This window comes from Nothobranchius furzeri, chromosome 5, assembly GCF_043380555.1.
Source record: "Nothobranchius furzeri strain GRZ-AD chromosome 5, NfurGRZ-RIMD1, whole genome shotgun sequence".
Taxonomy (NCBI): Eukaryota; Metazoa; Chordata; class Actinopteri; order Cyprinodontiformes; family Nothobranchiidae; genus Nothobranchius; species Nothobranchius furzeri.
The window spans coordinates 80,527,683-80,555,484 of NC_091745.1; the positions used below are offsets into that span (position 1 = coordinate 80,527,683).

Consider the following 27,802-nt stretch of genomic DNA (forward strand, 5'->3'; position numbering starts at 1 on the left):
TAAATAAACTTGAATTGAATAAAATAAAAACCGGGATCAGCTCCCGAAGCGGTTGGCCGTGGTTTCCAGAATCAAAGTTAAAGCCCTTTTATTTCTCTACAAAGCTTTACATAACGTTGCTTCTCTATAAATGACCTCTAACAACCTCTTTATGCTCTCGCCACATCACTAAAGCTGCTTTTATTCCTAATGTCTCTACTGCAGCGCTGCTGCCTTGTGTTTCTGCTGCTTCGTGTCTAACTGAAGGCTCTCAGGACGCTGCGAATGAAATCTAAAAGCACATTAAAGTTTTTAATTCGGGGCAGTAGAACCGCTCAAAGCCACAGCTTCTAATCCTGTTTTAATCCCACATATTTATTGTACTTTATTGATTTTTTTCTTTCTCGCTTCCAAACTGTGGAATAGAAAAAAGTTCGGGTCATTTAGAAAACGATGGGAGAAAAGCAGCGAAGCAGGCGTCCTTTAGTCAGAAAGGCAGGAGACAAACTGGGCTGTGAGAAGTCCTCTCAATCATTCCTCTGCCCTGAAGCAGCAATCCGCTCAAGGCCGATGGACTTTCCTCCTCAGCTGCGGCACAAACGGTCTGATGAGCATTACAGGTGCTGGAAACAGAAAGATGGCCGTTATTGTTGCATTACCCAAAGCCTTGATGTCCAGAAGGCTGCAGCCCGGCTACGTTTACAATCCAGCTGCTCGTTTCTGACACCTGAGAGGATCCGAGCGGCCGGAGACGTTCGGGTCAAACTCTCTCTCTTACTGTCCCGACTGGATCTGATGATGTAAACGCTGATGCCTCTCACGGAAACGAGGACATGAAACCAGAGCGCAGAGGCTTTTAGGGTTGGGGACGACCCGCGGTAATTAACAGGCTTCCTCTGCGTTTCCGCTGTGCACGTGGAGCAGCCTGCGGGTGGAAAGCGTGTGTGGGAGGAGCTTTTGCTGCTGGTGACAGTTAAAGCTCTAAAACTCATAAAGCAACGTGATTTGAATACCACTCTGTTTTCAGCATCCGTTTAATCCTCGATGAGCGAGAGACAGAAAAGCAATGACACGCAGCCGCGTGAGAGAGAGCACTAGACTAGCGTGATGGATGGTGGTGTGCTCAGTGCTCCATGGGCGTGCCATCGTCCTCTTCCTCATCGCTGCAAGGTTCATAGTCATCGTCCACGGCTGGCTCGCCCTCCTCTGCCTCCATTTCTCCTCCCAGTTCTCCCAGCAGCTGCTCTGCATGCTCCAACATGGGCTGGTCGTCACACCGCAGCTTGTTGTACAGCTGGAAAGTGAAGAAGAAGAGATTACTTTTCCTTCAAGAATGATGAAGAACCCGTTCCCTCAGTTTGGAGGCTGTGGGCACGGATCTGCAGTACGTTATCATGTGGGAACGAGAGGAGTTAAACAAGGTTTAGGGACCGTCTACGAACGTCAGCGTCCAACTATCACGTTTGTGTTTCCACAGAGAGTGCAGCAGACGGTTACGTCAGCTGTTTGTGGGCCGGTTAGCCACGTGGTAAAGAACGCTTTAGCACCCGTATCTCACCCAACTCTACTTCCATCCATCCTCATCTGCTTACCCGGGTCGGGTCGCGGGGGCAGCGACCTAAGCAGGGAGGCCCGGACTTCCCTCTCCCAGCTACTTGGGCCAGCTCCTCCGGGGGAATCCCAAAGCGTTCCCTGGCCAGCCGAGTGACATAATCCTAAACGGGAAGGCGTCCAGCAGGCATCCTAATCAGAGGCCTGAGCCACCTCAACTGGCTCCTCTCGCTGTGGAGGAGCGGCGGCTCTACTCTGAGCCCCTCCCGGATGACCGACCTTCTCACCCCATCTCAAAGGGAGAGCCCAGACACCCAGGAGAGAAAACTCCTTTCAGCCGCTTGTATCTGTGATCTCGTTCTTTCCGCCACTTCCCAAAGCTCGTGACCACAGTTGGAGCGTAGATCGACCGCTAAACCGAGAGCTTCGTCCCACATTTTGAGAAGCACTCAAAGCTCAACGCTACAAACATTTAGAATGTTTAAATAAAACATTAAGCATTATTATTAGAGATCGGCAGGTACGTTTTTTTCTACGGCCGATACCGACGTGTAGACATCACCGTTTACAGATGGCCGACATCCAGATGTTTCCCACATTATTTCATGCTAGCACGTCACTAAAACGCTTCTCTCAGCTCTAACTCTAACCGCCAGCTGATTCTGTTTGTGCTGATTATTAGAATAAAACATTCCACCAAAGCTAATCAAACTAATCAATCAGCTGACCAAGTATTAGATAAAAAAGGGTGAATAAAGAAAAAGGTCAGTCAATAATGAGCACATGTTAACAGGCATTTAATTAGAGTCTGCTGCACTGGGCTGCCCACGGACGTGCCTGAACCAAAGTCTAGAATGGAAAGACTTCTAAATCTGAACGGAACAGGAAACTTCTCTGAAAAGCTCTCAAAAGCAGGCGTTTAGCCGTGTGACAGACGTTAGCGTACGTCGCTGCAGCTCGGGGTTAAGAGCAGTGAGCAGCCCTGGGGGGTCTTCAGGTGCCCGAGTGCTGTTGAGGCCCCCTAAAACATCCGGCCGTGTCTGCGTTCTGGCAGCGAGGCCGCTCACAAAACTCTGGCAGCTGTTTTAGTCTCTCGTTCAGCAAATCAGGACATTTGATAAACAATTTAGCTGCAATAGAGACAATTTATGTTGTTGTTGTTGTTGTTGTTGTTGTTATACATGCGCATGCAGAAAAGTGCATCCTGGAGCACGTGTTCACACACACACACACACACACACACCGTGGGCAGCTCGTTGGGCCGTGGAGGTGCGAGGGAGAAAACCTGGCTGTTCTAAACGAGAAAAGCTTTTTTCCTCCTCCCCTTCGCGACGGCGCTGCTGATCGAAGCTCGCTGCGTAAAGAATAGCTGCTGCTCGTTTCGCTCGCTGAAGTATCACAACGAGTAATCGCATCCTGTCTGGCTCACACAATGTGCTATTGATTCGTGGACAAATATACATCACTACCTGCAAACACGATTTCTATGCAGCATGCAGGACGGCAGAAGATTGAAGATGTTTGCTGATTCCCTAATGCGACTGGTGTGAAAAGCCATGCTCTGCCTTCCACCTGAGGCTGCGAGGTGCAAGGATCCTGCATGCTGAGCAAAAAGTTTTATTCTGTCTAAGTGACACCGTTATAATGAAAACCTTTGTGCTTGTGTGAGTCTGTGTGTGTGTGTGTGGTGCTCCAGAGGAATCTGGCAGGGTCACTTCTCCCCTGGTGTCTGAGTCTGTGCTTCACGTGGGTCACGCTCTGCATCCCTGCAGCTCCAGCCTGCAGAGACAGCTGTTTAAAGGCACACATGGGCAGGGAGAGCACACACACGCTCTAAATGAGTTCCCATGGGTCCGCAGGACTCCTGTCAGGACCTGCTGTTGCTTAGAGACTGGTCCTGGGGCAAAGCAGTCACTCACTCCTCGGCACTTGTTATACTTTTAGTGAGAATGATGGCACTCGGCTTCGTGTCGTCCATGAGCTTTAAGCTAGCATGCCAGCATTTTAAAGACGAGCTTATATAAACTCGTATAGCGTCTGGAAGGGAAGCACTAAATAAACGGCTCCATTTGTCTGTGTATCGTATTTAGTGCACATATAAAAATGTTATGTTTCCTGTGCTTAGCTGCGTTTTATCACCGAGCTCCACTTTGAGCTCCGTAATGATAGAAGAGCAGCGTCCGTCACAGAGACGGATCAGAACCGGAGTTTCATCTGCTTCTCACTGTGATAGCTGTGTGTGTGTGTGTGTGTGTGTGTGTGTGTGTGTGCGTGTAGATGTGTGTGTGTGTGTGTGTGTGTGCATGTGTGTGTGTGTGCGTGTGTGTGTGCGTGTGGATGTGTGTGTGTGTGTGTGTGTGTGTGTGTGCGTGTGGATGTGTGTGTGTGTGTGTGTGTGTGTGTGTGTGTGTGTGTGTGTGTGTGTGTGTGTGTGTGTGCGTGTGGATGTGTGTGTGTGTGTGTGTGTGTGTGTGTGTGTGTGTGTGTGTGTGCGTGTGGATGTGTGTGTGTGTGTGTGTGTGTGTGTGTGTGTGTGTGCGTGTGGATGTGTGTGTGTGTGTGTGTGTGTGTGTGTGTGTGTGCGTGTGGATGTGTGTGTGTGTGTGTGTGTGTGTGTGCGTGTGGATGTGTGTGTGTGTGTGTGTGTGTGTGTGTGGATGTGTGTGTGTGTGTGTGTGTGTGTGTGTGTGTGTGTGTGGATGTGTGTGTGTGTGTGTGTGTGTGTGTGTGTGTGTGTGTGTGTGTGTGTGTGTGTGTGTGTGGATGTGTGTGTGTGTGTGTGTGTGTGTGTGTGTGTGTGTGTGTGTGTGTGTGTGTGTGTGTGTGTGTGTGGATGGGTGTGTGTGTGTGTGTGTGTGCACACCGATGGTACACACACACAAAAACTAAACAATAAATAAATAAATAATCGCTAGAACGTATAATTTTAGATTTTGTTTGGAAAACGTGAAACGGCGGCACGACGAGCTCGGAGAGGAAGTGCACCCGGGACGTGCTGAAGCTCCGAACAGAAGAGAAAGAATGGAAAATGTAAAACTCTCTCCTGACTTTTATACTTTTGGACGTTTAGCAACGCGGCGTGATGTAAATCAACACGACAGCGCTCGCTGCGTAGACACGTCCACTGAGATGATCTGGCAAATCAAATTCACGATGATGGCAGCAACAGATTGTAGGAGCAGCTGAATTATTCTCTTTTCAGGCGGACAACAATACCCCAGTTGTTAAATCCCCCCCCCCGCAGTCACGCTTTTCTCATCTTGATGCCGTTTTAGACACAAGCATGAAAACCCAAGAAAAACTGGAGAAATAAATGTTTACTTACAACAAAAACTCTGTCAGAATAACCTGAAAGCAGGTCCGAGCAGCTGCGACCTACGAGCATCACCTTTCTCCTAGAAGGCCCAAGAGTCTCTTCAGACTGACTTTTGTTAGGTTAGGGTTAGCGTGAAGAGGTGGAGGACCAATGAGGGACAAGATTTTCTGTGTTTAAAAGTAAGGCATACAAATACACACACACAGCTGCTGTGGATCGGGGTAGGTCTGGGCGATATGTCAAAAATAGAATATCACGATTTTTCCAATATTTTATCACGATTTCGATTTTATCACGATTTTTTATCCATGAATAGCAAAACGTCAATTGCGTATTAAAGAAGAGAAACATTGAATAAATAAACATTTATTCATATTAGGGATAATCAGCACAGTGCTAACACACTTATATTTTAAACTCACACCAGAGATGATAAAAGCCCTGAGAGAAACAATTACAAAAATCAGTTTTTCTCGTTTTTCAAGTAACTTAACATAAATTAAAATCGTAAACATATTTAAAGTGCAAACATGTCAATCACAAACGTACTGTGCAAACATGAACTTGTTCAAAATACTATGTAGCTCCCAGTTGCTCATGTAGTGGATAGTTAAGCTCAAATACGGCTCTGATGTGCGGCTGCACCAGAGATCGCTTGTGGTAGCAAAAAACTGCACATTCTGAATATTTTCTGCAACAAGTCTCTAAATAAAGTAAAATTTTCCAGTGCAGAGTGGAGACAACCCATAGAAGCACTGATTTGATCTCATTTCAGAGAAAAATAGAACAGGTTAGATGCACCTAATAAATAAAATTACTAACAAACTCAGGAATCTTTCTTTGCTTCATTGTTCTGGTGCTGAAAATATCACTAATGCGGATCAAAGGAGATACACAGATGAATGCACCTCTTATTTATTATTTGGAGACTGCATTTACTGCAGCTGGCAGAGATTGTTTCTATTGATACACGGATTTACAGAATCATTTTAAATGTTAATAGGGGAAGACTGCAGGAGGGAGCGGTAAAATACAGGGGGTCCCCAGCAAAAACAAGAAACTACGAGTCTGATGAAACCCGCTGGTTTTCCATCAGGCAGTCACGGGGCAGCTCCAGCGACCAGTGACCGAGCTCAGTCCGGTACCGACACCGGCTCGGCAGAGGGTGGACGAGCCGAGGCGACGTCGTGCTCTGCTTAAGAAGCGGTGTTATTTTCCTGCTTCAGAAGAAGCGTCCAACGTGTTTTTATGCTTTCTCCGAGACATGTCACGTCGCTAAGTTGTTAGCGCCGCGCGCTAAGGAAACCCTGCGTTCCTCTTCGGAACGAAAACCTCGTTGTCGCTCAGCCGCGGCGAAGCCATGTTTGTTCACACACAAATGAAAACAAGCGGGGCACTAATATATTACTATGACTCACTCTGATTGGTTAAGGGTCAAACAAAGGCGTGTCATTCGCCTGGGGTAAGTTCCATTTTCATTCAGAGGCAGAAATCCAACAGCAGAGCTGTGAATCGTGATAAAACGGTCTCTCAAAAATGACAGACCGTCAGATGTGTAGATCGTAAAACGGTCTAAAATCGTCATATCGCCCAGCCCTAATCAGGGACCACCAGAAAGGTGCCCCCTGTTGTCCTGGTGGGGAATTACACTCCCCAGCTAATGAAGACGCCGGGGGGGGGGGGGTCTCCATCAACGCGTTTGACTCTGAGCTGATGGAGACGCACAAACCAGGCTTAAAGAGTTAGGAACATGACTCAGTGGAAGGTTCCACGATGAAATCCTCCCAAAACCAAACCTTAAAGTAACACAGAGCAGGTTCCTGCTCCTCCGCCCTACTGGTTGGAAGTGGAATTACAACGGTCATAAACACGCCTGCAGCAGCCTGCACTAGCTAATGCTAACAATGAGCTAATGCTAACATGAGCCAGCTAATACTAAAATAAAAAACAAAAGTTAAAAGATGCACAAATACAATTACTTACAAGTCCAGTAACAACAAAGCCAGGTCACCATCAGTCCAGAATTTAGTAGCGTTCTTTAGCGCCCTCAAACTAGCATAAGCTGCGCCGTTGCTCGCTCTGGTTTTAGCTGTTTGCTTCACCTCCAAAGACATTACTCTCTTACTTGAACTTCCAGACACACACACCGAGAGACGTTTAGCCCTCAGACGTCTCCGTCTCCCGGGGAGCGTTGCAAGGCCATTCCCCGCCAGAACACCAGAGGGCGTAGCGCTGTTCTGTGGTATCCTGTCACATATCCGGCCCAAGATAGTGCGTTTATGTTGTGTTTATTTGTATTTAAGAGACGTTTTAACACAGACACATGTGTCCCTCATCCTCCTCCACCTCTTCATGCGCTCGCCACCTCTAAAACCACGTTTCCCGTCATTTCCGTCCACGAATAAAACGCTTGCTGCCTATCTTCTCCTCCAGTCACGGGGGAATACAACGTTTATATTTTAGAGTTTTTTCGCGAGGTATTCTTCAAGCTGCTCCGTGTCTGCCGCTTGTTATCCTCGGCTCTCTTTATGTTTTTGAGGGTGCAATGGCGGCGCTGTAGACGACAGCGGCGTCCTGACCAATCACAAGCTTGCGTTCTCCATCTCGACGGATGGATGTTTAGAAAAGAGAGCTTGACTCCGTCCGTTCTTGCGCGGGCTCCCCAGCAGGCTCGCAAGCATGGGTGTGTCCGTCCCGACGCAGACGTATAAATCAGGCGTAAGTCAACAATCCCTGAGACCAAAGCCAAAGCTCTGGCTTAAAGTTTAAACGTATCTGTTGTTGCGTTAACAGCGTCAGCACCACAGAAGACATGACTACGCCGCTCAGGCACGTAAAGTCGACCCGTCACAACCCACTGAAGCGATGCTGCTGAGTCGTCCTGAGCTCCATACAGAACTTTTACTTGTTTTGTTAGAATCTGGTTGTTTTGTACGGGGAAGTTGGTCACAGGTGTGTAGCTCCATGTGTGGATGTGGTGATGTATAATTATGGAAGTGGGCTGTGGGAGGAAACGTGACAGACATAGAAGGACACCAGGCAGAAGGGTGCTTCTCTGCTCATGTGCTGGGACCTTTAATAAGTACCGCGGCGTGTCCTCTCTCCGTGTAGATGTTAGGGTTAGGTACCTCACAGAGTCCAGTGTGAAGAAGACGAAGCTAAAATGCTATTATTACTCCTCTTCTGCAACAACACACTCCATCCTTTTTATTTCTGTGCAGAAACTTTTTTGAAACTCGTAGCGGATAAAAGACAGGCTGATGAGGCGGTGAAAGCCTAATTATTCCATCATTGTTCATCCTCTGCCCCACACCTGTGCTTAACTTCCACTTTCATTTCACCTTTTCTTTCTTTCATTCTCACAGCTTCTCTCTGAACCCTCTCCTCCTGCTCCTCTCCTTGCCTAACACTCTCCACCAGACGACCTTCCTGTCAAGGAGACGGATTCATCTTCACCACGGGCGCACTCACGGGCACGCGCACACACACACACACACACACACACACACACACACACACACACACACACACATACACACACACACACTCCTACAGAGTGTGGCCTCCTCTTAAATCCCCACATTTCCTCTTCAAACCAAAAGCAGAACTTCTCCTAAAACTTAGCATCAGGCAACATCTACACTTAATCTTCTACATCTCTTCTAAGGGTGCCGATAGCTGAGAGTAGACAATGTGACCGGGACATGGCACAGGACCACACACACACACAGACACACACAGCGTAACATCCCCGTCCTGCAGCCACATCCTCGTAGAGGAAAGGCATTAAAACGACACGACCTCGCCACAATCCAGGCTCGTGGGACACCTTTTCAGCCGCTTCAGATGGTAAAGCTTTTGACCTCTCTTTGCCCTAGCTGCTGTGCTGTGCTCCCTCACACACACACGCATGCACGCACGCACGCACACACACACACACACACACTGTCCTCTGTGCATACTCTGCAGATCCTTCCTCGAATCGTACCCTATCTCCAATTCCATTTCACGTCCGGTTTACTATTGATTTTACCCTCGACACTATTCACAAGCTACACCTGCATCACACACACACACACACACACACACACACACACACGCGCACACACACACACACACACACACACACACACGCGCACACACACACACACACACACACACACACACGCGCACACACACACACACACACACACACACACACGCGCGCACACACACACACACACACACACACTCTCCAGGTGTAATTCGATCCCTTCCTTGGCCCCGTTTCTGTCTCCAACCCTTCGTTCCTCTCCTTCGAGGACTCCACATTCAGGCTAACACCAGAAAAATAAATAATTAAAAACCTTTCCCTGCTTTCTAAACCGTAAGAGTTTGTGCTCACATATGCAGATTTTTTAATTATGTGCATCTTCTTAAGGTGCACATACGCTGTAGCATGGCCGAAGCCATGAAGTATGCAGAGAGGTGGACTGGTGTAAGCCGTCGGGCTTTGAGGCCTCGTTTTCACGTTGGAGCCAGTTTTAACTAGCAGAGTGACTCATCGTTAAAAATTAAAACTCACTTCTGCACGGGGAGAAAAAAGACAGAAGTGGGAGTCATCCCGGAGAAAAACTCGACTAAACAACTAACGTGTGTGAGGAGGCTGTTGAATTAACGGCACCATGATCAGGGACGGGGCTCCGAACACACTCCGCCTCACCTTTCCAGGGTCTTTGTTCTATACGTCACACATTATTCCTTCTCTCAGTTTGTAAGGAAGCTGCCATGCTGTTTACTGGTCACACATGTCGACTCTCCCCATTCTCCTACCTTCATTACTTCTGGGCTAAATACCCATTTCACCTCATTCCTCGTGGCTTTCCCACCTTTATTCGCCATCTCAATCTAAATGCATGGTACTCTCTCCCTCCTGCTAGCTCCAGCTCCATCTCAGCTGAGCACATGACCAATGGATGCTGGTTAGACAGCTAAGTCAATACGCTGCTGGCCAGGAAGACAAACGTCAATGTATTGCCACTAACCTGCCCCTACTCATCTCTACAAGAACATGATGGGCTGGCAGAGGAGTGGGGGAGCCGGGTGAGGAGAGGAAGGTAAGAAAAATATATATGGGAGGTGGGGCCTGCCATTCTTTAGTCTGTGTAGTCTGATTTAAAGGCCTATTGGATTTTAGACTAACATGAATCACTGCACAACGGAGGAATTACTCCCTGACAGAATGACAGGGTGTGTGTAGGTGTGTGTGTGGGGTGTGTGTGTAAGTGTGTGGGTGTGTGTGTGGTGTGTGTGTGGAGGATGAGAGTAAGAATGGGGATAAATTTAAATGCCTTTCGGATTCAGCACAGTAATTTCTGAAGCAACAATGAAGCTTGGTAAGATTCTGCTCATGTTCACATTCCTGCACACTATACCTCTGACAGAAAACTGTTTTAGGAGTCTGACTTATTGAGGCAGGGAGCTGGATGCCACTATCAGGTAATAGTCAGCGAGAGCTCACCGGCGGTAAAATAGCAAACAGGTTATAAACAGTGTAATTACCAGGTAAACACACTTTCCTGCTCGTAAAGTTGAGTTATTAGAAAAACCTTCTGATGTTTTAAGGTTAAACATCTTTTCATCCAGTGACAATTTACAACACTACAAGGAAACTTACTCAGCACCGTGTTCATAGTGAGCTTAAAGCATCCTGGACAGGCCCCCAACTTATTCTCAGACCAGACTCACTGGGCTGGAAAATATTCCCCTTTTCCAACAACCCTTCTCAGTGCAACTCGAATGGATTTGGTTTAGTTGGACGGCATTTCCATTAGTAATGGAAATTAGTCCGCCATTTTTTGTGTTTTTGTATGGCAAACAGATCACCTCACAGAATGATCCACATTGAATGATTGAATGATCAAAACAGACTTTAAGGCAGAGAGGAAAATTATCTCTGCCTGACCCAAACAAAGTCCTGTTATCCAATCTGACGCCATAGCAGCCTTGGAGTTGCGTGCAATCAACCCCCACGATGGAAGGAATGCAGACAGATGCTGTGAAAACCCAACCTACCCCCCCCCCCCCCCCCCCCCGCCTTCAGATTGTGGTCTCTGCATAGCGAGGTCATCAAAATGGAGGCACTCAATGTGCTCTGTGCTTTCCCTTGACCTCCCACCCACCTGTGGATACAGTTGACTGAGCGCCACACGGGCTGCTCCCGCTGAGGAAACCAGGATCCCAGCCCCCACCCCCCACCCCCACCCCCACCCCACCCCACCCCCCAACGGGTCTCATGTTGTGAACTGTGACGTTCGTGCTTACATGTTGAGGTGTTTTTTTGCATAGTAGAGCTGCTCCCTACCGGGTGTAACTCTGCTCTGCCTTTTTTCCCTCCCCCAATTCTCCTCATGTAATCCCCTCTTCATCTATTGAAATGAGCGCCGTTGTGGCTGCTCTCGTGGTCTGCCTGTATCTGTTCTGTCTATGTGTGTGTGTGTAACCTTGGTCAGGCTGTTCTGTGGAGTCAAGTTCCTATGCTCTGGTACGCTGGAGCGCTGGCAATTAAATTCTCTCTGATTCTCTGATTCTCACGCTACTTTTGTGTCGGGTACAGGTCACCTCTTGCTCGTGGGTGCCCCACCCCCTCCTCTACTGTAAGGAGCATACGCACTGGAGCTGTTTCTCAGCTGTGATGGAAAAACAGCTCACACCGTGCTAAGCTGAGCTGTGTTTAGTCAGAAAAAGGGGAATGAAATACTGAGCTGTAATATAAATTGGGGGCTCGTCCAGGATCCTTTGAACTTTTAATGGAGACTGAACTATTTTTTAAGGTTCCGTATCATGCTATTTTAAATCTTTGAGAACAAATGTAGGCACATTTTATGATAAAACATAATCGTTGGCACTATTGAGATGTCATTTACCTTAAATACAAGTTATTTTTGTCAGCCTGGATTTGTACCCGGAACTGAAACCATTCATTTTAGCAAAGCTCCGCCCACTCAGACTAAACACACCTATAACAGCTGTTGTATTGGCTCTGGTAATCCAGCGGTTTTAGAGACTGCCTGTCATCTTGTCTGCCATGTGCTGACGCCGGTGGTGTCGGTAGTAACTGATTTAACCAGCTGAGGCAGATTTTATTTATTTATATTTTTGTTTTATTGATTATTTTCTGCAAAATATTTGATGTCTCTAAAGATATTTGAATTTGGTCATTTCCAAGCAGCATTTTAGTGGATTCACTCTGCTCACCTCACATGGACTCACTGACTAAATAAACCAAGTAAAAAAACTGGTTAGTCCTTAGATTTTAAACTGTTTACCAATAAAGGGTTGACAACATAATACTGGTAAGTGTAGCTAAGGAAAGGCGAACCGGTGCTAAACAATATACCAGTCAGGTGCTCACTGGACTACCAGGTCTGATATAAAACATTAGCCACCTAACACACATATCCTGTGTCTGTGGACAGGACTCAGAATATCCACTTTGGCACCGGAGGAGGTTTAAAGCAGTGATCTGAGACAAGAAGGTCACAATCTCAACTGCAGCATGAAATGAACCGCTCTATGCACACAACTAGGAGAGAGTGGGCATTAGTGACCTGCTTCCCGGGGAGGCAGGTTTCAGGTGTAGGAGCAGGACTTGATGACGCACCTAGTTTTCATCGAGGCTTCTGCAGGCCCTTAAAAAAATCTGAACATTTGCAGCTGAGACAGGAAAATGCATGAATGCAGCCAAACACGGGTTTGGGGGTATGTTTCATGAGGACATAGGGTTAGGGTTATCACATGGTAAAAGTGGATTTTACACCCCTTTAAGCGTTTAAAGAGGTGCATTATTATTAAATATAGCCACCTAAAGCCTAATCAAACCAGCACAGCCAACAACCCCACCAAGCAGGTTTTACTCTGCACCTCCAGGTGTTGCCAGGTAACAATCAAGGAAATGCAGACCGTAGATCGCCAACACTGCGCCGCTCATGGCTTCACTAATTAATACGTGCAACTCTAAAGGAAAGTATTTTTGTTCATTTTAATTAGATATGAGCTGGATTTTACTGCTCAGACAGCAACTGCATATATCAGCTGCTCGTTTGCCTGTTTTAGATGCTTTTCTTTAGGTTAGATTAGATTAGATTAGATGAGATTAGATTAGATAAGATGAAGCCACAGCTTCCTCTGGAATAAGTCTGAAATGCTGCTGTTACATTTCAGATCTGGCTTGCACTGAGAAGTCAGATTAATGTGGGTTTTGATCTGTTGAGGAACCAAGCAGCAACATTAAATCAGTTATAAAAGGAACCATCGAAACTCCTAAGTGATGTTTTAGCCGGGTTTCACCTGGTTTAGAGTTCAAGCCACCCCCGAAAGCTCAACACGTCATGTTAATGGTTCCAGCACTACGAGGACACTGGTGTCCAGTATGGCGCATACGCCCGACGAGGCTGTCTGCACCATCACAGGAAAGACATGAGTCAGAAAATGTAAACTGACTAGGATCTCTGAAAAGACTCTTTGGTTTTAACCTGTGTGGAAGGAAGGAAACGACAATCCAGCGCAGCAAGGCTACTTCCATTTAAATTACCTTCTTGGCGTTAGTCAGGTATGATCTAGCAGCTTCCTGCAAAGCCTTCCACTCCTCCTGCTCCTCCTCGGTCGCACCTCTCCCTTCTGCTTCTCGCTGCTCCTTTGCTTTCCCCCACTGGAGGTAGCACACCCATCCCGACAGATACCACACCTGTGAGACAGAGATCACAGCCGGGTTGAGGTGACATCAGGTCCCTGTGAGCCGTCTGAGTTAAGCTAGAGGTCTGTGACCTTCACAGAGTGTGTGACTTCTTCTTCTCTGACCAACAGGTTTCATTCTCATGATAACGAGCAATCACTCACCCAACATTAACACAACGTGATCAAACCTCCACAAATCCCGCGCTCGTTACAAATAAGGAACAGCTAGAGCACCGTGTCTTTGGTATGAATTTCAGCCCGTCACTGGCGCCACCATCTATCTTTCTAAAAGGCTTTTGTGTTAGCATTTCTGTTGTAAAGGACACAATTACTCCGGAGTGTGATTTACAAGCAGGAGATGCTGCATGCATGAGAAACATGCAGCGTTCCATCAGCCTCAGAAGCGTGGAGGTGAAAGCTGCACTGAGAGTTACACCAGTGGTCCTTATCTAGGCGACAGACCTTCTACAGTCGGCTTCTTACTCGTTCACACTCATAAAGGAAGCTTTATCGTGCTTCTGCTCCTTCTATCAGGCTTTTTAATTCCAACAGACATGGAGAAGTATCGTCAGGGACAACGGGGACCCTGGAGTGCTGCACAGCTGAGCTCCTCTGACATCTAGCAGCCAGCATGTTTCCATGTCTAGAGATAGAAAGCCGTAACATTCCCAGCGTTCCTTAACAAAGGAATACTTATCACCATCCAATGGTCTCAAATGCTTATGATGAGAATACAGGAGTTTTACCAGTTTGGTCAAATTTAGTGATCTTGAATCTTAACACCATGTGTGTTTTTGCTAATACCGATTAGCTGTGGTGGCCACCTGGCGCAGGGTTGATGCCACGCTATAAAACGCTGCTGAAGTTTCACACCGAATCTAAATCTGCAGAGTAGAAACAAACGCCACGCGAGTCCGTTTCCTGTTTTCCTAACAGCAACACGACTCTACCGCTGACTCTGTCTGATCTGCAGTGTTGATGTTTTACCTCCACCAATAACACAAGCCTGGAGGAGTTCTGCTGTGGGGTGGAGTTGCTAATGCTAATGGTTATCTTCTGCTAGCTGAGATGTTCTCTGCTGTTTCCTGGACGCTAAACCAACAACAGCCTTCCCCGTCGTGAGTCCAGATGGGTGAGTCCATGAATGTTAGTGACAGGGTGACGTAGATCTGTCAGGATTTTCTAATCCAGAAGTTTCACCTTCTGTTTTCTTTCTGCTACTCTTGGAGTCGGTAGGAGTTAGAGACGATGGTCACGTTCAGCCTGCATGTGAAACTCTGAGTGACCGGTTGTGGGAACAAGAATTAAACTGCCCACCCTGAGAAATCACCTGGAAACGTGAGGTGGACGAGCCTTCTCAGTGGTTGGGTCCCGGGTGTGGAATGCTGTTCGAACAGCCCCATCATAGATCTAGGCTAAAGACACGTTTTTATTCTTTAGCTGTAATTAGGCAGGTTTGTCTCCGAGCTGGATTTGTAAAGTGTTTTTATCCGTGGTGTTAGGCACTTTGGGGCTGACTGGAGTGAGCTACAACGCGATATATGAATAAACGTTTCTCAGTGAACCTCACCTTTAGATAGATATCCAGCTAAAACTACAGAGGAGGGAAAAGACGCAGGCAAAAATATCATCACCGTCCTTTCAGCAGCAAATGATGAATAAAACTAATCAGATACCTTCTCAGTGGCCTAGTGGTGTCCACACTGGGACTGGAAGACCAGGGTTCACATCCCGGTCGGGTCATACCAAAGACTTTAAAATGGGTGACCCAGTGCCTCCCTGCTTCAGTTCAATAATACTTTATTAATCCCAGAGGGAAACTAGAGTTTCAGTACACACAATTCCAAGATCAGACATACATGGGCAAGACACATGACAAGAATTGGTGACTGTGGTCATTCGCAGCACAAGTCGCGCTACCGTAATCGATCAAGAGGGTTTATGTGAGGATAGAGTCAAGGGGGGGGGGGCGCTTCAGAGTTACCCTCACCAGAGAGGGCAGCTTTGCTATGCAAAAAATCACCTCAGACAGATATGCACACAGACTTCAGACGATACACACATAAGTGTCCACTAGGTGGGGCTGGAAGGTTCTGGGACTCTCCTCACTTCAGAGCGTGCAGCCACAGAGCAGCGCTCACCACCTCCGTTTGGACAGGGGAGGGAGAAAATGGGTTAGAGAGCACACTGACTCCTAGAGACGGTTCCACGGCCTTCACCGGTCACAGTCCCGCCCAGGCTGGGATAGGGAGAAAGAGTTTCCATAGCGACGGCAGCATTCCACATTTCTTCTGAGGGGAGTTTTCACTTCAGCCTCACAGGCTCAAGGGCACCAGATTCAGATAGCAAGAACTGTTTTGGGTACAGAGATATTTTCCTCTCTGCCTTGGAGTTCTGTCGGTCTTCAACCCCTCCAGGTCCAGTAATGGCGTTTTCAAACTATTCCGATCCGTGCTGATCCGTCCACTCTCTCCTTGATCGAATCCACCTTCTGTGTCTGAGCCTGAATCTCAGCCAAAGTTCCAAGCTTACGACTGATCTCGACGATTATCCGAGTCTGTGAGTTTACAGCACGATGCAATCCATCCCTGAGCTCCGGGATTGAGCCAATATTCCTCGAAAGCTCGTTAATTTTCCGGTTTGCCAGGTAACCGCTCAGGCCAAACAGCAGAGACCCCGACACCAACACGACGAATATCCAGACGTCTTCAGAATCCTCTACAGACAGCTGAGAGAGGCAGATCAGGTTCCACTGTTTCCAGGACTCCATGATATACCCAGCTGGCTCTGTCCCAGAGGGGCATCCTGGAGCCCCTTCTCCCGTTCTCATCGTTGAAAAGATTTTGTCAATCGCGTTGAGAGACCAGCTGACCAGATCCACGTTTAATAATTTCCACTTTCCAGTAAAAATGCAGAGAAGTGCCGTGCCCAGGCAGATGGGACACAAAGAGCCTTGGGAATAGCAGAGAGGGGGAGGAGAAAAAAGCGTCTGTACTCTCTAAGAGCCGGAAGAAGTGTCTTGACACTCAGCGTTAAGGGGTTGGACTGGGGGGGTAAACCACCAAATGGTTCCCGAGCGCAGCCCCAGCTGCAGCTCCTCGCTCCCCACAGGGATGGGTCACATGTGGAGATGAAGTTCACCAAAGTGTGAAGATGATTAAAGAACAGGCAGAAAACACAAATGTGTAGAAGAAGAAAACAAGCTTGTTATTCAAAGAAGTTTATTCAGGCGTGGTTTTTCATAAGCATCTACTTCTTCTCCATAATCACACCCCCCCCTCCCGCGTGTGTGTGTGTGTGTGTGTGCCTCTCATCTAAGGCCAAAGGTCACCCACCCACTGTTCTTCAAGCACCAAGAAACAAATATTTGCTCTATTCATTATTCATGGAGGGCAGAGGCAGTAGGGACCTGCACCTTCAACAAATCAACCATTTATCTAACAAACACTTCGCTGCACTGAATCCTGAAATGTGGCTCGGCGCGCTGAGTGGGAGGTTACCCCCTGCGGCTGCACTTCTCAGAACAGCAGCAGCACCAGATGCACTGTGGGAGACATGCAGGAGCACGAGTGCGCTCTCCTCGCTGAGGAAACTTCAAATGTAAATTATATAAAAATCATTTAGAACTTCAAACGCGTCGTTATTGCTGTCGCGACGACAGATGATCTGTTCGTGTGTGTTATAATAAAACCACGCTAGCTAATTAAAAAGCCAGAGGAATGGGTTTGACCCGGCGACAGCGCCAGACTAAAGCACACATAATAAAAGAACTGCTGCGTCTGCCAATCAAATCTCTGCTACTGTTGTGATTTTAAGGCCAAGGCGCATCGCGGCTCCCATAAGGAGCTGCTGCAGGAAGAACAAAAGCATCATGAATCAACTGAACACCTTTGAAACGAGACTTGTGAGGCACGAGCTCGGTTGTCTGTGCAGATTTGATGTTATGTAAGTAGGGTCCCAGCTTTGGGTTACACAAGAGAAGGCAGACGGAAGCGGGAGCTTTCCACTTGTCATCCGCACACGGCGGGAGAAAACACGACGACGCAGTCAAGTGTCTCCATTTTACAATCCTGACATCACGAGTTTATAATGTCAGGGAGCTGAAAGGGGCAAACCGCTGGGCCGGCTGGTGTGAGTGACCGGCTGCAGACTCGCTCAACTGAGTGTCTCTAGAGTGAGTTTAAGAGTTCAGCCCCCTGATGTCTGTGTGGGGGGGAGGCTGAGCCTGGGGGGGGGTCGCTCCTCTGGCTAACAACCCCCACCCCCCCACCCCACTCCCCGTGGCAGCAGCGACAGGATTTCAGCTCAAGCACCAAAGAAAACAAAATGCTTAGGATGTCTACTAGAGCAGCGTGGTATTACAGAAACATGCATTATGATGCTCCTGAACACCGTGATGATAATATCTGTAGCAGTAGAGCCCATCTTCCACGTGCACGTGCATGATTGTGAGTTTCAGCCTGCAGTCATACGCAGGCAGCTTACGTCTGCAAGTTTTTTGCGATTCTCAGCTGACGAGACGTTTTTATGATGATGTGTAAAATGTTAGCGCCGCGTGGAAGGCCCTGGCCAGAATGGTTGGCATACTTTCATTTCAAAGTGTTCCTCAGAAGAAGACCTAAACAAACCTGAACATTAACATTTCTCCTGGGTTATTAAACATTAGAAAACAACAAATGTGTGATTCAACACAAGCCTGAAAACGAACCGCGGACACGATCACTGGCATCCCTTGTTGTTGTTTACCTGCAGGGATTTGCAGTGATGGGTACATTTACATACACAACAGGCATCAACAGGTATGCATGTGTGTGTGTGTGTGTGTGCATGCGTGTGCGTGTGTGTGTGTGTGTGTGTGTGTGTGCGTGTGTGTGTGTGTGTGTGGTTTGAAACCTGATTTTGTTCTCCTGGGCTCAAAGAGCCCAGACCTTCGCCTGCTGCTGGGTTAGGAGGCAGCAGAGTCCTGCAGCATGAAAGGTCTTACCTTCAGCTAGCTCGTTATTTTCCTTACAAGCTTTATCGTCCACAAACAGATTGACGCACAGCTCTCTCAGAAAGCTCCCCCGTCCCCAGAAACCGGAGCTTTTTGACTCTCCTTTATTTAACAGGGCTGTCCTCCGTGCAGCCTGAACGTCTCAGAGCAGACATGCACTCATGTTGAGTCTTGCTTCTCATTTATACATCATTTAACTACATTTCACGGATGACTGTACCTCTGAAAGAGGGAAGTCCAAATGCTTAAAGCTAGTTTTAACCACGTCAGCAGAAGGAAAAAGGCTCACAGACGGTCCTTCTGCAACAAAGCTATAAAAATGGTCTGAAGGTAGTTAGAATGATCAGTGGCTCCCATGTCATCATAATGAGTCTTTCTGCAGGGAGCCTGATAAAAAAGCCTTTTGCTCTGTTGGACTGACAAGTAGCGACGCTCCGAGAAACAAAGAATGAGGCGAGTCTGATGATTAGACTGAACAGTTCTCATTACTGAACCTCTAAAGTAGCAGGAAATTTATGGTTAAACTTTTTAAAAGCTAAAACTACTTCAATAACTTCACTTTTTGTTTTGTAAGAAAAAAGATTCAAGTAAGCTTTACATTTCATTCAGACCCAGAAGTCTCCGATAAAACAACCTTTTCTATAAAGGGATGAAATTACGACCCTGGAAAAGAAGAAGAGGACACGAACACGACCCAGATGGACGTCTCCTGCCAACACCGAGGTCCACACTCTGCTGGAAACGTTCAGAGAAGGTTGTGATAGGATGGCTTTAACTGTTCTGGGTCTTCATGCACCTCTCAGACAGATGGTGTAGAAACGATCACACGTGCCGAGTTAGCGTGTTCCAGACGGAAAACATGCAGGAAGCAAAGCTGCTGTTCGGTGAGTTGTTCAACAGTGTCGGTTTAAGGTTTACCTGCACGACTTCGTCGTCCTCTTCCAGAAGACTCTCCAGCACATCGACGGCCGTCTGGTGCAGAGAAAAGAGAAGCGGTGAGATTCAGGTCGGGTCAGATCTCACAGGTGAACAACCAAGTTTAGTTCTGGGACAACTCGTCTCTCCCGAGCTGCGACGGTGGACAAACAAGCACACTGTTGTCAGCGGCGTCGGCGTTGTTGTGCATCTTCCCGGCAGCTCGATCAATGACAGTGATCAGAGGGTCTGATAAGCATCTGAAGAGGTCAGCGTCCCAAACACGATGTCATCAATACCAACAAGACAACAGACACGGCAGTCAATACGCACACTCGCCAGCGCTCATCACACAGTCGATAGTCACTACCGACATCGACTCTGACGGCCTTTTTATCTATTTAATGACCCCCCCCCCCACACACACACACACACACACACACACACACACACACACACTCTGCAACACAGCCTAAGAAAACCAAACATCCACCTGACACGTGATCTATAATCCTCCTCCTCTAAAGGTATGCTTGATTCCCTCTCTGTGGCATCCTGGAGAGGCGGTTTGAGGTCTGAAAGGAAAGAAACGTGTGTGTGTGTGTGTGTGTGTGTGTGTGTGTGTGTGTGTGTGTGTGTGTGTGTGTGTGTGTGTGTGTGTGTGTGTGTGTGTGTGTATGCATGCGTGTGTGTAAGCATGTGTGTGTGTGTGTGTCTGTGTGTGTGTATATGCATGCGTGTGTGTATGCATGTGTGTGTGTGTGTGTGTGTGTGTGTGTGTGTGTGTGCATGTGTGTGTGCATGTGTGTGTGTGTGTGTGTTGATGTGTGTGTAAGCGCGTGTGTGTTTAAGTGTGTGTGTGTGTATGCATGTGTGTGTTAAAGTGTGTGTGTGTGTATGCGTGTGTGTGTTAAAGTGTGTGTGTGTGTGTGTGTGTGTGTGTGTGTGTGTGTGTGTGTGTGTGTGTGTGTGTGTGTGTGTGTGTGTGTGTGTGTGTGTGTGTGTGTGTGTATGCATGTGTGTGTTAAAGTGTGTGTGTGTGTGTGTGTGTGTGTGTGTGTGTGTGTGTGTGTGTGTGTGTGTGTGTGTGTGTGTGAGACCCTAGGTGATGATGTATTGATTTTTGTCAGCTTCAGGTTGGAGGCGACTGTTGGTCTCTCTCCTGCAGGTGAACGGTAAGAACGGACGACACACACGTACTTGAAAGCGGCGCTGCAGTTCTTACTTCTAGCTAAAGTCTTCCCATCGGTGCGGGATTTTAGATCCTTATATGCACTCTGTAACAGCTATTTTAAACTTAACTGTATAGTTCCACCAGTGGTGCAGACGTCTACATGATCATAAGCAAACCTGAACCGTAATCGTTTTAACGCTGACCTCATTGTAGTCAGGAGACAGTTCAGAGGTCACAGCCAGAAGGTTTGCTTACTTTGAACCGTCGTCTGAGAAGGAATTTCTTTTCATGTTTGGAAAAATTTCTGCAACTTTCTAACTGCTGTGGGCTGCACAGTTAATCAGATTTGTCTTTCAATTTCATCTCCAAATAGAAGAAGAAAATATCATTTCTGTAGATAAAAACCACGAGGTGCTTCACAAAAACAAAACATGTAAAAATATAAAAAAGCATTTAGAAAATGTTTAAAAATATAATTAAAATGAGCAAAAATAGACAATTGTGATTAAAAAATGTAAAGAAAGAGAGAGAGTGAACAGGAAAGAGGGAAACCAGTGGATCCTGAGGAAGGTGGGATAGGTGGGGAGAGCAGAATAAAGAGAGAGAGGTGAAGTAGGTCATACAAAAGCCAGCTTGAACAAGTGAGTCTTCAGCTGCTTTTTAAAGGAGACCACTGAGTCCACTGATCTCAGGCTCAGGGGGAGAGAGGTCCAGAGTCTGGGGGCCACAGCAGCAGATGATCTGTCACCTTTGACCTTTAGCCTGGTGCTGTACAACCAGTAGGCTTTGGTCACTGGACCTCAGGGACCTGCTGGGGGTGTAGGGACTAAGAAGATCACCAATGTAAGATGGTGCTTGTCCATGTAAGGCCCTATAGACCAGAACCAGGATCTTGAAATGAACCCTGAAGTTGACTGGCAGCCAGTGAAGCTGGAGGAGAAGCGGGGTGATGTGGGTGTGTTTGGAGGACTTGGTCAGAAGCCGAGCACAGGCGTTCTGAACCACCTGTAGACGGTTCAGGGAGGTTCTGCTCAGACACGTGAAAAGAGAGTTACAGTAGTCTAAGCGTGAGGAGATGAAGGTGTGGAGAACTGTCTCAAGTTCAGAGCGGGACAGGATGGGACTCAGCTTAGCAACGTTCCTGAGATGGAAGAAGGAAGAGCCAACAAGAGAACTGACATGAGAATCCAGGGTGAGAGCTGGGTCAAAGGTCAAATAAGACGAAACAGAGAAGCCAATAGGAGTCCACGTGTGCTCTGTTGTTTTTAATTATGACCCTCCCATGTCTTCAATCAGTCACTCAATCACTCCTGTGTCTTGAAGCTTTTCATCCAGCAACATCTATCCAGTTTCATTTCCAAGCATTACCTCTCCTGAAACACCGACTGTCTGCTCGGAAACAAGGACTCTTGTAGCAGCTCTTTGCTGCTTTTATAGCAGCACTGAGCAGGGGTCGGGACGATAATCCAGCATCTGTCCGGCCATGTGCATTTGGTGGGGCGGCTGAAGTATTCTGTTACTTCTCCGAGCGGGAAGCAGACACCGGCCGTTCAGGGATTCTCTGGGACTCACAGGCTGCCGGTCCGGCTCCGGCTCCGGCTCTCCGTGTTTTCTTTATATGACATTTAATCAGCTGGTGTCTACATAGATTTAAACTAATGTCTAAATGTATTTCTTAGGTAGGGACAGCAGCAGCTCAGGAGGTAGAGCGGGTTGTCCAGTTATCAGAAGGTTGCAGGTTCAATCCCATCTCTGACCAGAGAATGCTGCTGTTGTGTCCTTGGGCCAGACACTTAACCCACCTTGCCTGCTGGCGGTGGTCGGAGCAACGCCTGTGTGCAGCAGCCCCGCCTCTGTCAGTGCGCCCCAGGGCAGCTGTGGCTGCATCGTAGCTCATCACCACCAGCGTGTGAAGGACTGATTGCCTTGGGGGGGTTGTAGATCCCTCAGAAGGCGCTAGGCAAACAGGCCATTACCACTGTTAGAATTTCCTAACACATGACGGTGAGCTAGCCACAGATCTTCTGTTTTCTGACTATTCACAAATGGTCGAAGGTTTTTGAACCATTTGTTTTGATGTCATACATCTGTGTTTTCGTGTTGGCCAATCATTAAAGTTAAAGTCCTGTCAGTTGTCACACACACTGATGTGTGTGTGTGAAATTTATTCTCCACATTTGACCCGTCCCCTGGGGGAGCGGTGAGCTGCAGACACAGCCGCGCTCGGGAACCTTTTGGTGGTTTAACCCCCCAATCCAACCCTTAGTGCTGAGTGTCGAGCAGGGAGGCGTTGGGTCCAATTTTTCAAAGTCTTTGGTCTGACCCGACCAGGAATCGAACCCTGATCTCCCAGTCTCAGGGCGGACACTCTACCACTAGGCCACTGAGCTGGTATATAATCACAGAAACATACGTTTGATCAGTGTGGCGCCCGACTACGTATGGGTCAGATTTATTTGGGAAACTTCGGCCAGAACACATTCAGTGTTCCTGAGAGATCTTGTTTCGTCAGAGCGAAGGCGGGAAAAACCTCGAGCAGCCAAATCCCCACAACAGAAACAGATAAGTAAAGATGGATGAATGATGCGCTGTGGTGTAAAGTGCTTTGGAGTCCTGTGCTTCATACACAGAGTATCACACACGTCTGCCATTCGTTAGGGACACAGAGCTACAGCCGTAAGCACGAGGACTCCAGTAGTGAATACGTTTACAGTCTGGATGTTTGAAGTGTTGCTCAGCAGCAGTCCCAGTGTGTCTGCAGCTAGAGAGGAAAATCATAGGCAATACGTTTCTAAACTTAGTGAGTAGTCATGTCAAATATCCTAATTTCAATGTTTATCAGAACAGCTGTGATGTAGCTGTTTCCATAATAATCACAAAGATGTAAAAAGTCTAAAGCATGTGCACAGACGTCAGAGTTTCCCGCTGAAAGACGCTCTGGCCATGTGCTGAAGCAAACTCTAAAATCAAACACTCATGATTTCCATCCGTCTCCCGGAGCTGGCAGCTGTCCCGTCCTTTGTTTAATTAATGTGTCTTTCTCCCGCAACAGTTGGCGCTCTGTGTGGGGCTTGGCCGACGGGCTGAACGGACTCCTGATCTGCACACATCAATCACCAAAGTGTCCAGGGAGCTGCCCACAAAGAAACCAAGACTCATTGTTTATTTTGGCTCTTTGGGGGGGTGCAGACAGAGCAGGTCACTTTGCATGCAGAGATTCCTGTTTATGCTTCATCACCCACAACAATGACACAGATATTTATTGGCAGCAGAAGATAAGTGAAAGTCAGGATAAAGGACAGTCTCTAATTGGGGCCCTCTTCACACTGGATGGACCCTGCTATGCTCCCCTTGGCCACGCAGGTCTGGGTGGGTTCTACTCCAGGATGTGCTACCACCAAGCTCCTCTCTGGTCCCAAAAAGCTGCACAGTTATAAACCACCACCTGTGTATTATGAATGATCCGTGAGATATCACTCATGTAGGGGGTCTAACGTGTTCCTAACACACTTAAAGATCTCATCAAAACCCTGCTGAGTTAATCCACAATTTCCACATGGAGTGGTTTTCATCCTGGGCCTTAAAGGAGAGTACAAACATCTTTTCCTTTTGGTATTTGCTTCCAGGGTCACTACAGTGGATCATCCGGCTCCAGCCCTGTCTCCATTCTGTCCTCTTTCCTTCCCTCTATAAAATCTCTTCTTTGGCCTTCCGCGAGGTCTCCTGCTAGGCAGTGCCAACCAAAGCATCCTTCTATCGATATATTCAATAACCCTACTTTTTACGAGTCCTAACTATCGCAGCCTGGCCTCTCTGATCTGATCTTTATAATACCTAACACTCGCTGTCCCTCTGACATCACTCCTTCCTGATCCAGCCTATCTTTGCCAACCAACAGTCGCCCAATTTCCACCAATAACCTCAACAGCACTGGTGGCAGCCGTCAACTATGGCCTTGACCAAATCTTCTTTTATTTATCAGTTAGCATCCCTCTGCTTTTATCCGAGCTTCCGACTGACTCAGTCCAGGTCAGAAGGTGAGATGACTAGCCCGGAAAGCCATATGTGAATATATAATGTTTGGCCACGGTCCATTGGTGGCTCTCAGGTGTAGGGTGGGATCTACGGTTGTCCTTCAAACTGTCCCCACATGCTATGGAACGCACTTCCCGCTACAGATGCCAGTCAACATCTGTAGCAGCAGTAGCTCAACAGGTTGAGCGGGTTGTCCAGTAATCCGAAGGTTGTAGGGTCGATCCCGGCTCCAGACAGAGAATTCTGCTGTTGTGTCATTGGGCAAGGCACTTAACCCACCTTGCCTGCTGGTGGTGGTCGGAGGGACTGGTGGCAGCCTTGCCTCTGGCAGTGTGCCCCAGGGCAGCTGTGGCTACATTGTAGCTCATCACCATCAGTGTGTGAATGTGTGTGTGAATGGATGAATGATACACTGTAGTGTAAAGCACTTTGGAGTCCTCTGACTCTGAGAGGCGCTATACAAGTGTAGGTCCTTTATCATTAATCAGCAAGGCAGTCCGCCATACTGCGTCTAAGAATACGCAGTGACTTCCTTTTTCCCAATTAACTTAAGTACCTCCATCTGCTCTTGACTAAAAATAGGTCCAAGCCTAAATAGTCCAAAGATGATGGTTTCAAACAAGCAGTTGCCATCTTTCTTTTTTCTGTAACATCCCACCCACCGAGTGCTGTAACTGGCCCACCAAACCAATAGAGTGATAAGACTGCACCGCTACGGAGCCGTGGCCATCTTTGTTTTGCTCAACTGCAGTAACATCCCGACAACCGGGCTGATGTGATTGGACCGCTATGGAAGTCAGCCAATGAGCAGTCTGCTGTTAAATCGTGGAAAAACTCCATAAAACATAAAAAACATTGAAATATACATTGTTTTCTAAATAACCGCGCTGTGATTGGTCAGCCGTAAAGCTTGTCGGGCTTGCAGAGGTTCAATAGAGCACGCCTAGACCGACGTGCAAAACAAAACGACGGTCGAGATTCTCGGCTATCAGACGATAACTTCATCAGAGCAATCGTCCGAAATTATTAAACGACTGATTATGAAAACACAAAGAAAAGCATCTAACCCTAACTGACGAGGAATGGATTTAAATAACCTACTCGACTTTCACATGCACAGATACACTCATGCAGTCATCTCAGCCAAAAGCTAGAGAGTCGAGATAGGAGAAGAGATCTGCCCCAGTATTAAACAACTGATAGGACAGGCAGTTTCAGAACAACAAAAATAGAACAAGAGATATCCGGGAGCGAGGACAAGTGAGCAACGATAACCATTATATCGGCTCCAACTTCTTAACTACGCTTGTCGGCCCAGGGGCGAGTGATTAAAGATTCAGAGATTTTTAAGCTGCTTCACGCTCTAAACAACAACAAGATTAATACTCGTGTGAAGATAAGAGGGAAAAATGGGTGTGATACAAATGAAAAGAGCGAGAAACTTTAAGAGAAGGTGCAAAAAGAAAAAAAGGTCCTAATAAACATTCTAAAAGTGGCCCGTGAACAACAACGGTGCAGCAGAGACAACAGAGACACGCTGTCCTCTTTATTTAGAGACCTGTTACAGGAAAACGCAGCACTCTGGGGAGGGACTCATCTATAATGGCTAGTGTGTGTGTGTGTGTGTGTGTGTGTGTGTGTGTGTGTGTGTGTGTGTGTGTGTGTGTGTGTGTGTGTGTGTGTGTGTGTGTGTGTGTGTGTGTGTGTGTGTGTGTGTGTGTGTGTGTGTGTGTGTGTGTGTGTGTGTGTGTGTGTCATCTTCAGGCAATTCTGTTTAACAAAATCATTTTACTGGAGCACACAGCAGCGACTGGAGGAAGACAAATCACCTTACAGGAGAGGGCGAGCAATAGCTTTCTCACACACACACACACACACACACACACACACACACACACACACACACACACACACACACACACACACACACACATCCATACTAAAGTAAATAAATCTCAGTGGTCCATGCACGCCAGCCTGGGAGTGTAAGGAGCACACACTGAGCTGAATGCAAGGATGGAAACATTTCATAAATAAATACAAATGAGAGTGACAACAACAAGGTGAGTAACTCTCCTGCAGCCTGTGTGATAGCTGCGCTGAAAGATGCCTTAACGGCTGTCAGAGAGGGGCGTTTGTCCGTTTTTCAGCCCGCCGCGTGACGGCTGAATCAGCAGCCGTGAAGGATGAAGATGGGTTCACGTGGAAGTGTCCGTGTGAGTGAGAATACACACATCTCCTGAGACTAACAGAAAACATTTGTTTGTTTTGAACTAAACCACTGACAATCTACCAAAGCCCAACTGTAACCACCATGCGGTTAAAAGTGGGTTCAGCTCGTTCTCCTGAGCTAGCAGGAGCTAACCGCGCTGATGCTGTAGAGCGAGCGCTGCTTGTTTTTAACAGCTGATGTTTCGGTCGTGCTGTCAGACCTCTCAGTTTCATCACGCTGAGCTTTTCAGTCTGAGAACAGAAACAAAGAAATCTTTAATTGTTGCTGAGGATTGGATGCATTTTGTACAATAACATAAAACTATGTGTCTAATAGTGCAGCCTGAACGTGGCATCATACGTGTCACGTGCATGGCACACAACATTTGACTTATTCTAGACCAACAGTCTTCTTTGGCACATCCCAAAACTTGTTTTTGGACTCTTTGGTGGCCAATCCATGCCTGGAAATGATGAGTTAGGCCCCCTGGAGCAATTAACAGGAGTCTGAAAACTCCTGGCGCTGATTTCTTAGAATATACAAAGTTCTGGTATTTATGCGGCCCGAGCCCAGTAAAGGCATTGTTTGGACTTCCCTCTCAGAAAAAGCTGTTTTACACCAAACACGCTTTGAAACGTGCCTCTTAAACACTTTAAACATCCGTATTCTCGTTTTTAGGATGGGTTTAATTTGTTCATTTGATTAAACGTGTCAAATTAATTAGGTTTATATCATTTGTTGCTTAAAGGAATGTGGTTGGATGTTTGTCTCTGACTGAAACAGTCTTTGGTTTATGTAAGGTGTTAGCAGCCACAGCAGACCAGATTAGTGGTTCCTGCGTTGGGGTCACGACCCCACAGTAGACCAATGGGTGTTGAGATGACTTCTGCAAGTCACAGCAAACTAAAACAG

At 47.2% G+C, this 27,802-nt stretch overlaps 1 protein-coding gene across 3 annotated transcripts in view; it reads right to left on the minus strand.

Moving 5' to 3' along the window:
* Positions 1-995: 995 nt before the first annotated feature.
* Positions 996-27,802, minus strand: part of si:dkey-12j5.1 (uncharacterized) — a 35,191-nt gene continuing 8,384 nt past the window's right edge. For 2 of the 3 annotated variants that reach the window (XM_015950513.3, XM_015950511.3), the window contains exons 9-11: positions 19,473-19,526; positions 13,419-13,571; positions 996-1,273 (exon numbers count right to left, since the gene is read on the minus strand). In XM_015950513.3, the coding sequence (XP_015805999.3) occupies positions 1,103-1,273; positions 13,419-13,571; positions 19,473-19,526 (378 nt within the window). In that variant the 3' untranslated portion in view covers positions 996-1,102. The remainder of the gene's footprint in view (positions 1,274-13,418; positions 13,572-19,472; positions 19,527-27,802) is intronic. The other variant, XM_015950512.3, reaches the window with a different exon arrangement.